This window comes from Macrobrachium nipponense, chromosome 46, assembly GCF_015104395.2.
Source record: "Macrobrachium nipponense isolate FS-2020 chromosome 46, ASM1510439v2, whole genome shotgun sequence".
Taxonomy (NCBI): Eukaryota; Metazoa; Arthropoda; class Malacostraca; order Decapoda; family Palaemonidae; genus Macrobrachium; species Macrobrachium nipponense.
This window is the reverse complement of record NC_061106.1, coordinates 10,101,786-10,116,069: the sequence shown is the minus strand read 5'-3', so window position 1 is coordinate 10,116,069 and position 14,284 is coordinate 10,101,786. Positions and strand designations below refer to the sequence as shown.

At 42.7% G+C, this 14,284-nt stretch overlaps 1 protein-coding gene across 2 annotated transcripts in view; it reads left to right on the top strand.

Annotated features, from left to right (window-relative positions):
• Positions 1 to 14,079, top strand: part of LOC135214746 (MAU2 chromatid cohesion factor homolog) — a 263,766-nt gene extending 249,687 nt beyond the window's left edge. For both annotated transcript variants that reach the window (XM_064249095.1, XM_064249094.1), the window contains exons 9-10: positions 12,443 to 12,645; positions 12,825 to 14,079. In XM_064249095.1, coding sequence (XP_064105165.1) covers positions 12,443 to 12,645; positions 12,825 to 12,997 — 376 coding nt within the window. In that variant the 3' untranslated portion in view covers positions 12,998 to 14,079. The remainder of the gene's footprint in view (positions 1 to 12,442; positions 12,646 to 12,824) is intronic.
• The last annotated feature ends 205 nt before the right edge of the window (positions 14,080 to 14,284 follow it).

Below are 14,284 nucleotides of genomic sequence, written 5' to 3'. Positions count from 1 at the left end.
TTCGAGTAGTCTTCCTCTCTGATTCTTGTAACATGGTGATATTTCAGTACATGTATGTATGTATATATGTATATATATATGTATAATATATATATAATATATATGTATGAATATATTTATTTATTTATTCTTGGGTGGCAGTTTTTAGTCGATCCGATTTCCATTTATGTTTTGTTATTTTCATTATTTTCACGTTTTTCACGGGGGTCTTCTTTCGAGCACGTTTCTTTGTTTCGTGCTTCGCCGTTTATCCACCATCCTATTTATTCAAGAATTTCCCTTTTTTCTTTTCGTCAGCTTGCCGTTTCTTATCGTTTTGTCAGTAAGCAAGTAGTTTTTCCCCTTTTGCGCCCACTGTTATCGAGTGGCCTTCATTGCGGTTTTATATTTTACGACAGTTTATTTCATTTCCCCCGTGTTAAAGCATGATTTTCTAGCTTTAAGTAATTGATTTTATTTTGTCTATGTATATTTTGGATGTTAGGTCGGTTAGCTTACATAGGCTATGCCTGCGTTTTCCTCGTAATCTTTATTTGCGAGGATACGCTGATCACGTGATCGTCACCCCATCAGCCCTCCTTCCCTCCCCCTCACGTGGGGCCCCCAGTAGTTGGGTGCTCCTCTCGCCTCGGTTGTCGCTGAAACAGCCGTTCCCATCAGCAGAGGGGGGGGTGTAGAGGTCCTCCAGGACCTTAGGTTGGTGGGTGTCGCTTCTCAGCCGACCGCCTCGGAGTTGTTGATTGCTTTGCGTATTCAGCCTCGGCTTCCGTGGAGTTGTTGCGCTCTGCTTCTTTCAGCTTCCGGAGCTTACATCCATCCGCCTAAAACACTTCCCTCTCCGATAAGGCGGATTAGATTCAGGCCTCTCCGGTAGTCGTTGAGGGCTATGTTTACGGAAGTTTCTCTTCCGTAGGCGGAGATATTATATTTGTTATTTTATTTCTCCCTTTTATTTTTATTTTCTTTTCTTTTTTGCCACGGAACTGCGAGTTCATGTGCGTCCCCGGGTTACTTCGTGTACCCCCACTCGGGTCATACAGCTCCGGGTGGTTTTTAATTATTATAGTCCCGACGTAAATATAGAATATATATATACATATATATTTTTATATATATATTATTTTCCTTTCTTTTGCCACGGAACTTGCGAGTTCATGTGGGCCGTCCCGGGTTACTTCGTGTACCCCCCACTCCGGGTCATACAGGGTCATACAGCTCCGGGTGGTTTTAATTATTATAGTCCCCGGGATGTAAATATATGAATATATATATACATATATTTTTTATTATAATATTATTTCAGTTTCGGCATGCTCCGGCATATGACATTATTATCATAATAATCCTATAAGTTTGTGCAATTGTTCTCTATTATTATTGCACTTACAGGCCACTCAGTGTCTGGTTGCCGATCTACAGGATCTGTGCAACCATGATGTTTGCCGGAACCATGGCCCCGTGCGCAGTATTGCTTACCGGTTCCGTAGTCTGGCATCACGTAAACGGCTTTGCCTGCTACGACTTGTACAACAGGTTACCTGTTCGATAAGTTACCGCACTGCTGTTCTATACATATTTGTGATGGAATTATATTACACTACTTGGATTAGTTGTTAAAAAAAAACAAAAAAATGAGATAAAAAAAAAAAATAAATAAAATAAATAAATAAAACAATAATAATAATAATAAATAAATAAATAGATAACTAAATAAATAAATTAAATAAAATAAAAATAACTAAATAATAATCAAATAAATTACTATATAAATAAAATAAATAAAATTAAAATTTCTGTAAATTAAATTACATTTTTCGGGCTCAGCTCGTGTCGCTGCGCGAAATATCCTTTAATCTATTATTTCTAGGGTAAAGTACTAACACATACCAGAGAATAAATAAAATAAAGAAAAAGGTCAGTATAACTGACCTGCTCACCCTCCAAGAGGGGTGTCGTATGAACACTAGGCGAGTGAGACCACTACCACGAGCCAAACTACCAATAGAAATCTCCCACAACAAAAACCCTCCATGAGGAGAGCCGACCCACAGAGTGAGCAGCTCGTACTACTACTACTCCATCCCATGCTGCCGACTGCTGCGCCTCTAGTGGCCATCCTTTTCAGTTAGCACCTCACGAGCAGACGTGATATTTTTTTTCTCTCTGTGTTTTTTGCCCTGCCCTTTCGTTGGTGGTTTATCTATGATGGAGCGTGCAGCTATTGCAGCAGCTAAGTTAAGTACTCAGTATTTATGGTTAGTTGGTTTTTTCCGGCCCTCGGTCAGTATTTGCCGTTTTTTAGGTATAAATACGTACTCGGGGTCGGAAGCATGGCAGCATGGTTCTGCCGCGTGGTGGGTTCGTTCTCGGTCTCCCATACCTAGAACATCCCATTCTCTATGTACGCTCTATATTTATTATCCGTTTTACTTAGGGTACTGTCTACTCAGGTTTGTCATGCATGCATGTCTTTTACCTTATGTAGGCTTCTTCTTTCCAGACCCTAGTCCCGGCTCTTAGTATCGGCCTCTGACTAGCTTTGAGTGGTAGACTTTCCTTCGGGTTAGTCGTACACTCCTGGATTTTTTCTCCTACTTTATTGTTTTCTTTCTTTTATTTTATTTATTAATACATGTATTTTGTTATGGTTAGGTTAGTTGGGCGTCTGGCTTAGCCTAGGTCCTGGCTCCTTGAGCCTATGCTACCGCTCATCAGTTCGGTTATTGCTTCCTATAGCATCTCTCTGATCAGTCGGTTTTCCGGGCCCAGTGGTCTCTATGCTACCGCTTTTCAGTTCAGTTGCTTCCCGATAGCATCTCTCTGATCAGTTGGTTGGTCCTAGGTTTAGTTGTCTTATTTTAGCCTTACCGTCTCGTGGTCACTACGCGATCACGAGACAGCCAGACGCCTGCCCAGTCCCCTTCCCCCCTCCTCCCGCTCTTCCATAGAGTCGGGGAGGGTGGGGCAGTCTGCCCACGCTCGCATCCTCATACCCGAGCATGCCTCCCTCTCTCCCCCCCCCCCCCATGCGGAGGGGCCATGGAGACGGACAGACCCAGACTGGACGCGACCTCTCCGGCTTCTCGGTCCCGGCCCGGTGGTGATGTGATGGGGGGTACTGGCCTTTCCCCCCATCCGTTGCTTCCTTGTCGCTCCGGTTCGCTCGAGCCTGTATGTCTCCTCGCTCTTCCCGACCTTGCTAGGTCTCCTTTCATGATCGGAGTCCTGGCATCCAGCGGGAAGTTGTTTGTCCACCCAGTAGGGTGGACCGGAAAACATACAGTGGGTCCCTGCTAACCGTACCGTATTGCTGAGTTACTACACTCCGCTACGCACTGGACTTGCTCCGGTTCGTTTGAATTTTAGGTTAAGAGTTATTAGATAACTATAAGTTTATCTTAAGTACCTTAAACCTTTTCCCCCCCCCCTACATGTTTACCGGATTCTCCGGGATTATAGCCTATTCAGGCGGGCAGGGGGGGTTATGCCCAAATTTTTTCCGAGCTCCGGCATGCAACGGAGTTCTTCTGTCCTTTAGCCTGTAAGTGTTATTCTTTAAGATACTCATGTGTCTTCCCACTTACAGGCCACCAACTGTGAGCATCCGGGATGCGCCGCCACACTTCAGGACCCATGTGGACACGAAGTTTGCCGGTCCCATGCTCCATGCGCGACTCTGCACGGGGACATCCAGGTCTGGTACCATGAGACGTGTACCATATGTTACGATCTGGTGAGCCAGCTTTTAGAAGGGGTGAGTCCATCTCCGGTAGCTGCTCCGCTTCTGTTTTAGTGCTTAAGTTTTCATCATCCACTTTAACTTAAGGCATCTAAGTTTAAGTTATATTTAAGTTTTAGTTAAGTGATTCTTAAATCTAACCTACGCCCTCTCTTCCAGGCGCCGGCAGTGAAGGATACCGCACTGGCAACCCTGCGGGCCTGGGTCGGCGGTTTTGGGAAGAACGCCGCCCAAGGGTATGCCCTACATCTTGGAGAAGCGGTTGAGCGCTGTTAATCTTCCCCGGAGGCAAGGCGACAGGATACGTCGACCCAGTAGAGGCGGCCCCTACTATCGCCTTCATCCAACAACAGCTGGCTGCCTCATTAACTGATCAAGACCAGGATATCTCCACAGACGTCGCGACTTTAGATATTAATGTAGAACCTATGGTAGGTGAGACGACCTGTTGGTCGAGGTAAGTAGGTGGACACCCAAGGGTCACCCTTGGTGTGACTGTTTCTTCTATCCTGCAAACCTCTCCATCCTTCCAAGGGTTTACAGGTGATGAATTATATACTCCTGACGCTTCGGTTAGACCTACTAAGTCAAGGGTCAAGCAGTGAAATCCTTGTCTAAGACGACGTCGTCGTCTAAGAAGTCGACTTCGGCGTCATCCTCCTCACGTAAGTCTCCGGCTGCGAATCCCGGAGCAGACAAGTCTAAAACTTCTAGCTCCGGCTCTAAGTCCTCGAGGAGTAAATCCTCCAGAGAGAGATCTCGCACCCCGGCAGAGTCACCAGTTCCGCTACCCTTGGTTCCGATTCAGAGCCACCCCTCCACCTCCGCAGCAGCTCCGGCCTTGGACTCCAATGCTGGCCTGTTGCAAACAGGTGGGCGACCTGGTTGGGTCCCTAAAGAGTAGCATGGAGCAAATGATCTCTCGTCTGTCGGATAGGATTACTCCCAGACTCCATTATAGCCGGACTGAGAGAAGTCCCTCTAGCCTCTCCTTCACTTTCCAATACGAGTGGAACTCAGCTTCCTCCGTATGACTCGCTACCTCCGTTCTCGATGAACAATCCATGGAGAGTAGCGTCATACGCCCCCTTCCAAGACGGTCTCATTTCCATACCGGAATTCGGAACTCGAAGGATAGAGGACTTCTAGTTCTTCCCGGTAGACCTCCAGCCTCCGTTCATAGGCTACGCAAGGCTTACAGCTCAGCCATGTGTTCGGATGATAGGGTGCCTAAGGAGACAGTCCTCTATTCACGAGACCAGGCTCAGAGAGAATGGCTCAGATGTTTAGAGGACATGGATTGTTCCAATACCAGGATACAACCTTCAAGAGTCCCTTTACCATTTTCACAATGGATGAGAGTACCCCACCGCTCCCGTTCCTGACAAAGATCGCGAGGTCTACCATCCAGCGGCCCAGAAGGGGGGACCCCATGCTCAATTGAAGGAAGCAGATCCCACATCTCCGTTGCTCCTCAGCGGAGAATTGTGGGAGGACTTGCCAAACACCTTCTCAGCTGGCAAACTCAAACCGGACTGTGCTATGGAGCAGTTGGTGAAAAGCTACCCAGGCTCCCAGATAGCCTTATTCAGGCTGAATTTGACGCAAAACGCGACTAGCCAGATCAATTAACTCTATGGCTATGTCCGAGGTAGCAACCATAGCTTATGGCTCAGAACCGCTTTTTAAGCTCATGACCAAGCACTGACTCAAACGGTACAGTCGGATATGTTTGAGTTTGCCACTGCTAGAACGAATTGTCGGAAGCATGTCCTACAAGAGGCAACCATTCGACATGAACCGAATAGGTTGCTCTCGTCTAACATCTGGGGAGCAGATCTCTTCCCAGAAGCTATGGTGAAGGAAGTTCAGTCAGAGGCTACGAGGGCTGAACCAGAGCCTAAGGGGAACCCGTTGGGCCTTACAGCTAAAAGGAGACAAGACCTAACACCTAAAGGTAAGGGTCGGGGAAACCTAGGTGCTTCCATCCTTACCAGAAGAAGCAGTCACGCTTTCCTCAGCAAGTTCCAGCGGTGCCCTTAGTGCAAAACAGCCCAACCTTCCACCTCTAAGGCTCAATCACAGCCAATTTATGTGATTTCCCCTCAACCTCAGCCCTCCACCTCTTACGCCATCTCTCCAGCTTACAATCAAGCCTTCGAGAGTCAAGCTTCACAGAAGTATGACCGCTCGGGTAAGGGAGGCAGAGGTAAGCGTTCCTTTCGTGGGAGAGGATCGGGAGGCCCCTTTAACAGGGGAAAGCACTTCAGAGGAGGACCGAGGCGGTTACCAGAACCAATGAAGAACTTCAGGTAGGAGGGAGGCTGTTCCACTTTCGCCACCGGTGGAACTTCAGCGAATGGGCTCAGAGCATAGTGTCAAAAGGCCTGGGTTGGAGCTGGTTGACGAACCCACCTCCATCCAGACCTTTCCGTCAACTTCCTTCCAAGGAATTGACAGAGTACGCAGAGGACCTCCTTCAGAAAGGAGCTATAGTGAGAGTCAAGAGATTAAAATTTCAAGGTCGCTTGTTCAGCGTGCCAAAGAAAGGCTCACAAAAAAAGAAGAGTAATCTTAGACTTGTCCCGCTTAAACTTAGCCATCCGCTGCGACAAGTTCAAGATGCTCACGATCTCACAGGTGCGGACCCTACTTCCCCGTGGGGCCGTCACCACCTCTATCGATCTTACAGACGCCTACTATCATATCCCTATTGCAAGACACTTCCGTCCATATCTGGGTTTCAAGATAGGAGACCAGACATTCTCCTTCAAGGTAGTTCCTTTCGGACTCAACGTGGCACCCAGGGTGTTCACGAAACTAGCGGAAGTGTAGTGTGCAACAACTCAGATCGCAAGGGATTATGGTAGTAGCGTATCTCGACGATGGTTGATCTGGGCGCCAACAGTCGAGGGAATGCAACAGAGCCACACTGAAAGTGATTCAGTTCCTGGAATATCTAGGCTTCAAGATAAACAGGACCAAGTCAAGACTCACTCCAGAGTCAGACTTTCAGTGGCTGGGCATTCAATGGAATCTATCCTCCCATACTCTGTCGATTCCATCAACCAAAAGAAAAGAAATAGCGAAGTCAGTCAAGCAATTTCTAAGTCACAAACTGGCGTCAAGGAGAGCTCAGGAGAGGATCCTGGGTTCTCTCCAGTTTGCATCAGTGACAAACGTCTTAATGAAAGCCAAACTGAAAGACCTAACCAGAATCTGGCGCTCACGAGCAAATGTCAGGTCCAGGGACAAACTATCCTCAGTCCCTCTGATTCTAAAGAATAGACTTCAGCCGTGGGCGAAAGTCAAGAATTTGTCAGTGTCAGTACCCCTTCAGTTCCCTCCACCAGGGATTACCATCCACACAGACGCGTCCTTAAGCGGTTGGGAGGGGGTATTCCCAGGTCCAAAAGGTTCAAGGAACTTGGTCACCTCAGTTCAGTCAGTTCCATATAAACGTACTGGCGAGGCAATGGCAGTGTTCTTGACTCTAAAAAGGTTGCGCCCACAAAGTACTCCCACATAAAGCTAGTTCTGGACAGCGCAGTGGTAGTACATTGTATAAACAGAGGAGGCTCCAAGTCACGTCATCTAAATCATGTGATGGTAGCCATCTTCTCCCTGGCAGACAAGTTCAGTTGGCATCTCTCCTCCACTCACATAGCTGGAGTGAGAAACGTCATAGCAGACGCGTTATCCGATCAGTACCCCTAGAGTCGGAATGGTCACTGGACAACAGTTCGTTCCAATGGATCCTTCAAAGAGTCCCAGGGCTACAGGTGGATCTCTTCGCATCCCAAGCGAATCACAAGCTCCCCTGTTACGTAGCCCCCCCAACCTGGACCCTCTGGCCTATGCCACGGACGCCCTGGCTCTGGACTGGAACAACTGGAAGAAGATTTATGTCTTTCCTCCAGTGAATCTTCTCATGAAAGTGTTAAACAAACTCAGGACGTTCAAGGGTCAAGTGGCTCTAGTAGCCCCAGACTGGCCGAAGAGCAATTGGTATCCCCTAATTCTGGAGCTGGGCCTTCGTCCTCTTCGGATCCCCAATCCCAGGCTTCTCCCAGTCAGTACAACGAAGACTGTGTTCGCTTCCTCAGGGGATTCTCAAAACCGAAACTTTACTGGATGGATTTTCATGAAGTTTGCGGCAAAGAGATGCGAATATTGACCCCTCAGAATATTCTCTCTTGGAATCCGATAAAAGGGATTCAACTTTGAGACAGTATGATGCTTGCTGTCAAAAAGTTAGCAATCTTCCTGAGAGAATCTGATATTAGAATCATGACAGTTAATTCAGCTATATCCTTTTCAGATCCTTATTTGAAAAAGGTTTAGCAGCTAGCACGATTACGACAAACAAGTCAGCCTTGAAAAAGATATTTCAATTTGGGTTCAACATAGACTTGACGGATTCCTACTTCTCGTCTATTCCTAAGGCATGTGCTAGACTTAGACCTTCTGTAAGGCCTACGTCAGTTTCATGGTTCTTAAACGATGTTCTAAAACTGGCTTCAGAAAACCGATAATGACACATGCTCGTTTATAATGCTCTTAAGGAAAACCCTGTTTTTATTAAGCTTAGCTTCAGGAGCAAGAATTTCAGAACTGTCGGCTTTATCCAGAGATCCGGATCATATTCAATTCCTTCCCACAGGGGAAGTACTACTTTCTCCGGAACGTAGCTTTTTAGCAAAGAATGAAGATCCTTTGATGAGGTGGGAACCTTGGAAGGTACTACCCCTTCCACAAGATGTATCTCTTTGCCCAGTTACAACCTTACGAGCCTTTCTGTCCAGGACCTCTCATCCTCATCGGGTCCCTATCTTTAAGAGGGAAAAAGGTGGAACTTTATCCATTAAAGGCATCAGGCAACAAATCCTGTACTTTATTAAGCAAGCCAATCCTGACTCTTTCCCGAAAAGCACATGATGTCAGGGCAGTAGCCACCTCAATTAATTATTTCCAACAACATACTGAAACTTCGATGAGTTGAAAAAGTATACCGGATGGAAATCGCCGACAGTGTTCAACGCCATTACCTTCAAGTCCTTGGAAGCTCTGAAATTTTCAGCAGTACAGCGGGAAACATAGTTTCCCCTGATTCTAGTTAATTTGTAGTAGAAGATTCAGTCCTCCTTTCTACCTGCTTCACCCAACAGTTCGTCTATTCCTACCGTGTTCATTTACATTCACCTGGTGTCTTAGCTGCTTTGATGATGATGTAGTGGGTGCCCCTTATTTTTTGCTAGGGACACTCACAGATGATTATGGATTTTGATCTCATGGATGTTACCCCCTTATTTTTATGCTAGGGGATACATCTCAATTATAATGGTTACGGGTTTTGTATATTAAGTCATATGCATTCCTTACATATTATCATTGTTGTTTAATTTGTTCATTTTAATTGCTGTTATATATTTTGATACATGCCTTTACACAGATACTATTTTGTTACAGTAAGCCAATTTACCTCTGTACATGTAATTACCTTATGATAAGAAACATGTTTAGACTTAAGGGTAATTTAAGCATATTTCTATTTTGTATCACTGTGTATTTGTATCTTTTTAGCAATTTATACTCTTTTTTATATTTACTTTATTTTTTATTTGAGACCTATTCTGTTTTATTTTATTTCTTTTGTTACAATCTTGTGCTATTTCTCTGGTACGATCGCGCAGCGACACGAGTGAGCCCAGAAAAGGATTTGACGTAAGGAAAAATCTATTTCTGGGCGATTGGCTCGTGTCGCCAGCGAAATCCCACCCTACCATCCCTTCGCCAAGATTGTCTGCTAACTTCAGGATGGCCACTAGAGGCGCAGCGTCGGCAGCATGGGATGGAGTAGTAGTAGTACGAGCTGCTCACTCTGTGGGTCGGCTCTCTCATGGAGGGTTTTTGTTGTGGGAGATTTCTATTGGTATTGGCTCGTGGGTAGTGGTCTCACTCGCCTAGTGTTCATACCGACACCCTCTTGGATGGTGAGCGAGTCAGTTATACTGACCTTTTTCTTTATTTTATTTATTTCTGGTATGTGTTAGTAACATTTACCCTAGAAATAATAGATTAAAGGATAATTTCGCTGGCGACACGAGCCAATCGCCCAGAAATAGATTTTTCCTTACGTCAAAATCCCTAATTAATCAAACATATGTAAGCATAATGTTCAAGATTACTACGACAGACATATTTCACGGAGCGACACGGCTGAGCCCAGAAATAAAGTAATCAGTGCATACTGTAAACTTGTAAAGTATATTTTTGTCTTTTGAAAAATGCTTTCCTCAAGAAATTATTCCTTGAAGAGGCTTTTATTATGAAGATATGAAATTAATATATAAGATAGGCATTTTATTAAGATATGCCAATGATATAAAAGGTAAAAATGGTTTTATTACGTTGAAGCTTCGTCGCCAATTGCAAACAATAATGACAATTATCGTTTGTATGACTGTAGTGTTGGAGAAGTTAATTACGTTTTACCAAAACAATAATGAAGTTTGAATTAAAAATTAATGTTATCCTGAATGTTATTACTACCATGATTACACTACTACTATTAACATATCTAAACGGTTAATGAATGATAAAGGTTGCTGTGAACGCAATGTAACTCTATGTTTACATTTTGTTGCTGGCCACTCAAAGTATACAAGTTGATGTCAATGATATGGAATTATTCCATGAATAGGCTATTTATTATGAAGATATGCCAAATAATATAGAAGGTTAGAATGGTTTTATTACCTTTATGGTCAGTTAATATCATAATGTGAATCTGTTCATGCATGTTGGTGGTTATAGGACAGCAGCCGAGGCTTAGCCTACCACGGGCAAGCCGCGATTCATACCAGTGATATAGACTGAGAGGTGGTCAAAGGAAAAACCTGTGGTTAACTGATCCCATGACTGCTGATACACACACACACACACACACACACACACACACACACACAGTCCCCAATTATACGAGAATATACCTTATGGGAATAATTCCATCAGGGCCAAGGCAAATGGCAACTTACCTAGTCCAGTTAAACTTTTTTACTACCCATTTGTAATACTTTCTATGTACTATACTGTATTTTTTCCTTATATGAAATTGTTCTTCTGGCTAAATAAAACATCAAAAAGGTTTTAAAGTTTTGATAGCTTGAAAAAGTTTTAAATTACACCCAGGATAGTGAAAACTCCACCGGCAAACACTGCCACTATTGGGTGCAAGTGTACTGTACGATACAGTTATTTCCTACTGTAAAAACCTTTAAAAAACCTTTTGGATGGGGTTTCTTCTACCCCTCCTATAGCAATAATGATGATGATGATACCGATCATTCATACACACCGCGTTATGACGTCACAAATGCGTGAGGCTGAGGCTTCCATCTTAGCCAGTGGCTTAGCAGGAGCCTCCTGTCTTAACCAATGGCTGAGCCGGAAATCTTTCTCTCGCATTCCCCTCCTTCTCTCAGACATTAGCGAACGGGCCCCCCCCCCCTAAAATACTTGAAAAGACGATAGATTTGATACATTTTGTGGCATGTGACGTGCAGACTTTTAACCTCTTTGCAGATAGAGAAAATCTATTTTTGAGAACTAGCTTCAGCATAAAAGGGGAATCACACAATCCGATCACACTTATTGCAGGACCATACTGTATATATAAATATATACAAGTAGTCCTCGGTTATCAGTTGGTGTTCCGTTTTGACGGTGTGAGAATAACTGTAAATCGGCGATAGCCAAAAATCTGCAATTTTCGGTTATTGGCACCTCTGTTGGGTATGTATCTGCTCCAATACCCTATTATCGGAGCCGATAAGCAAAAATTGTCACATATCAGCGCCAAAAAACACCGATTTTAATCGCTATTATACTTCTCTTTTCTAATATTTCTTTGCAAAATTACAATTACAGTATAACAGACATACTATCATAAAAGATAAGAACTAAAACCAACAGCAACCCAGGGAATATTTATGAGCAAATATATAAATGTCATGTGTGAGAGAGAGAGAGAAGAGAGAGAGAGAGAGAGACGGGGGGATGGGCAGTACATGTTCCCTTGAAGTCAAGATCACAACTAACTCATGAGCTGCCTAATCGTTGTTTTTAGTCAGTTGGAACCTCTCTCTCGCCTGATTCCCCCAAATCAATGGCGCATAATCCGTCCACCACCCAAAACCTGTTATCGCTACTCATATGAAGGTATCCGCCCATTAAGGGTTAAAGATGGACATAAACTAATTGGAATCTTTTGCTTATTATGTTGTAGGAAGTCTTTTATTATGTTTTTCCAAGAGAAGCTCCTGTGGATTTTTACTGACAAACTTCTTGTCTTTATGGATGTGACTCCCTGTTTCCTTATGGCGTTGTTCCACATTGCCTAATTCAATTTTAGGAGCTCTCTGGCAAATATCTTTATTCAAACCCTTTAATTAAATCTGTAATTTTGCCTCCCACACCACAATTCTCCTGTAACTAATTGACCAGACTATACAAAAAAGAGGCTCTTTTTCAGCCCAGGACCTCCAGATCAGGAAGACACTTGTTTAGTGCTGCTGGCCAGCAGATTACCTTCTTTTTGAGTCAGGAATGAAATGTCAAGGATTAGTAGACCACAAATCTGATCTAATAATAAGTAATTGGTATGTATTAAATTAATTTTTCCAACATTTTCATTTTTTACAGGAGATTTTTACGGGAATCGCTGAAGATGGCAAATGCTGAAGATTTGAATCGCTTAACATCATGTTCCCTCGTGTTGCTTGGGCATATTTTCCTTGCTCTTGGCAATCCAAGAGAGGCACATAATATGGTTACTCCAGCAATGCAATTAGCATCTAAGATACCAGATCTTCATTTACAGCTTTGGTCTTCTGCTATATTAAAAGGTGAGAACTTATTATTGCTTGTATATATCGTATATAGAAGTTTATTAGGGGAGTATTCTCTTTGTATGTACTGTGTTGTGTCATGTGTATGTACTTTGTTAGTGTTATGATAAGGGTCATTTAAGGGTTTTTAACATAGAAGCCTAAATTTATTTACATCTGTTGTTGTAACATTTCAGATCTCTATCGTCAATTTGGTGATGTACCTCATGAACAGGAAAGTAGTCAGAACCATAAAAATTTTTCCCAAACTCTGCTCTCTGATCATCTCATGGCCTCACATTTACCAGAACATCGACTTATAATGTGGACAGATGGGCCATTCCCTTTACCAGTGGCAGACAAAATATAAAAATGTAAGGCACTAATTGTTTATATAAAATATTGTTTAAAGATAATACCAATTTATGAAATATTTTGAATATAAAATTTTATTGTATGTAACAAACTTATTATAGCAATTGACTATTCTTTTGGTAGTGGAAGCACCTCATGGATTGTGGGACACATTGTTTTATTTTGAATCTATGTCGTGCTGCACAGATATACGCTGATAGTTTTATTTAGTGTCAGGATAAGATTAGGTTGACTGATTCCCAATTTGTTCAGTTTCAGGATAAGATTAGGTTGACTAATTCCTAGTGTGTTCAGTTTCAGGATAATATTAGGTTGAGTTGATTCTTTTGTTCTGAATGTAATCTTTGTCATATTAGCCGTATCTGAACGATTAATTAAGGTTTTTTAGTAAGATTGCTTTGTTAACTATTAATTATAGTACTGTGTCACATCAACTTGACGAACATACTGGCATATAACTTACACAATGGGGTACTCTGGCTCTAATTATCGTAATTGATAGAATAACGCAGTTCCATATAAAGTTTCTAAAAGCCTATCCCAACCAGTATTTTGTAAGTACCATTCAATATAGAGTATGAATTACTTATAATTTTTTAAAGTATGAATTGCTTATCATTCGAATTTAGAGATACATCTGCAAAATGTATTGCTTCTAATATTTGTGAACACACCTGCACCTGAGAGAGAGAGAGAGAGAGAGAGAGAGAGAGAGAGAGAGAGAGAGAGAGAGAGAGAGAGAGAGAGAGAGAGAATCATACAGTATCACATCAACTTAATGGATCCTGTGAGTAATGAAATCTTCTAAGTATCAATGACGGACATGTAACCTTTATAATGGTTTCCCATAGGCTAACTGTCGTAGTTGATAGTCTAGTGCAAATCCAAGTACAGTTTTTAAAAGTGTATCCTAAAAGGTATTTTGTGATTATCATTCACTTTAAATTATTGAATTACTTGTCAAATTCAAAAGATATACTTGCAAAATGTATGGGTATGTATCAGTAACTACTTATGCTTGCAAGATGTGTATAGTACAAGTCCCATACAATATAAATAAAATGTAAACATAGTTTCTTCATAAATATTATTACCCTAAATTCTTCATAACAAGCAAACCTATTTCAAGTGCATAGTTTAAACTGACAGGTGATGCATATATGTGCATGTACCCTGTGCACATGCACACATACGCTGCAGTAAGTATGGTACAGTACAGTACAGTACAGTACTGCATTAAGTAATGGTAAAAAAATATATGAGAGAGTGAGAAAGAGAGAAT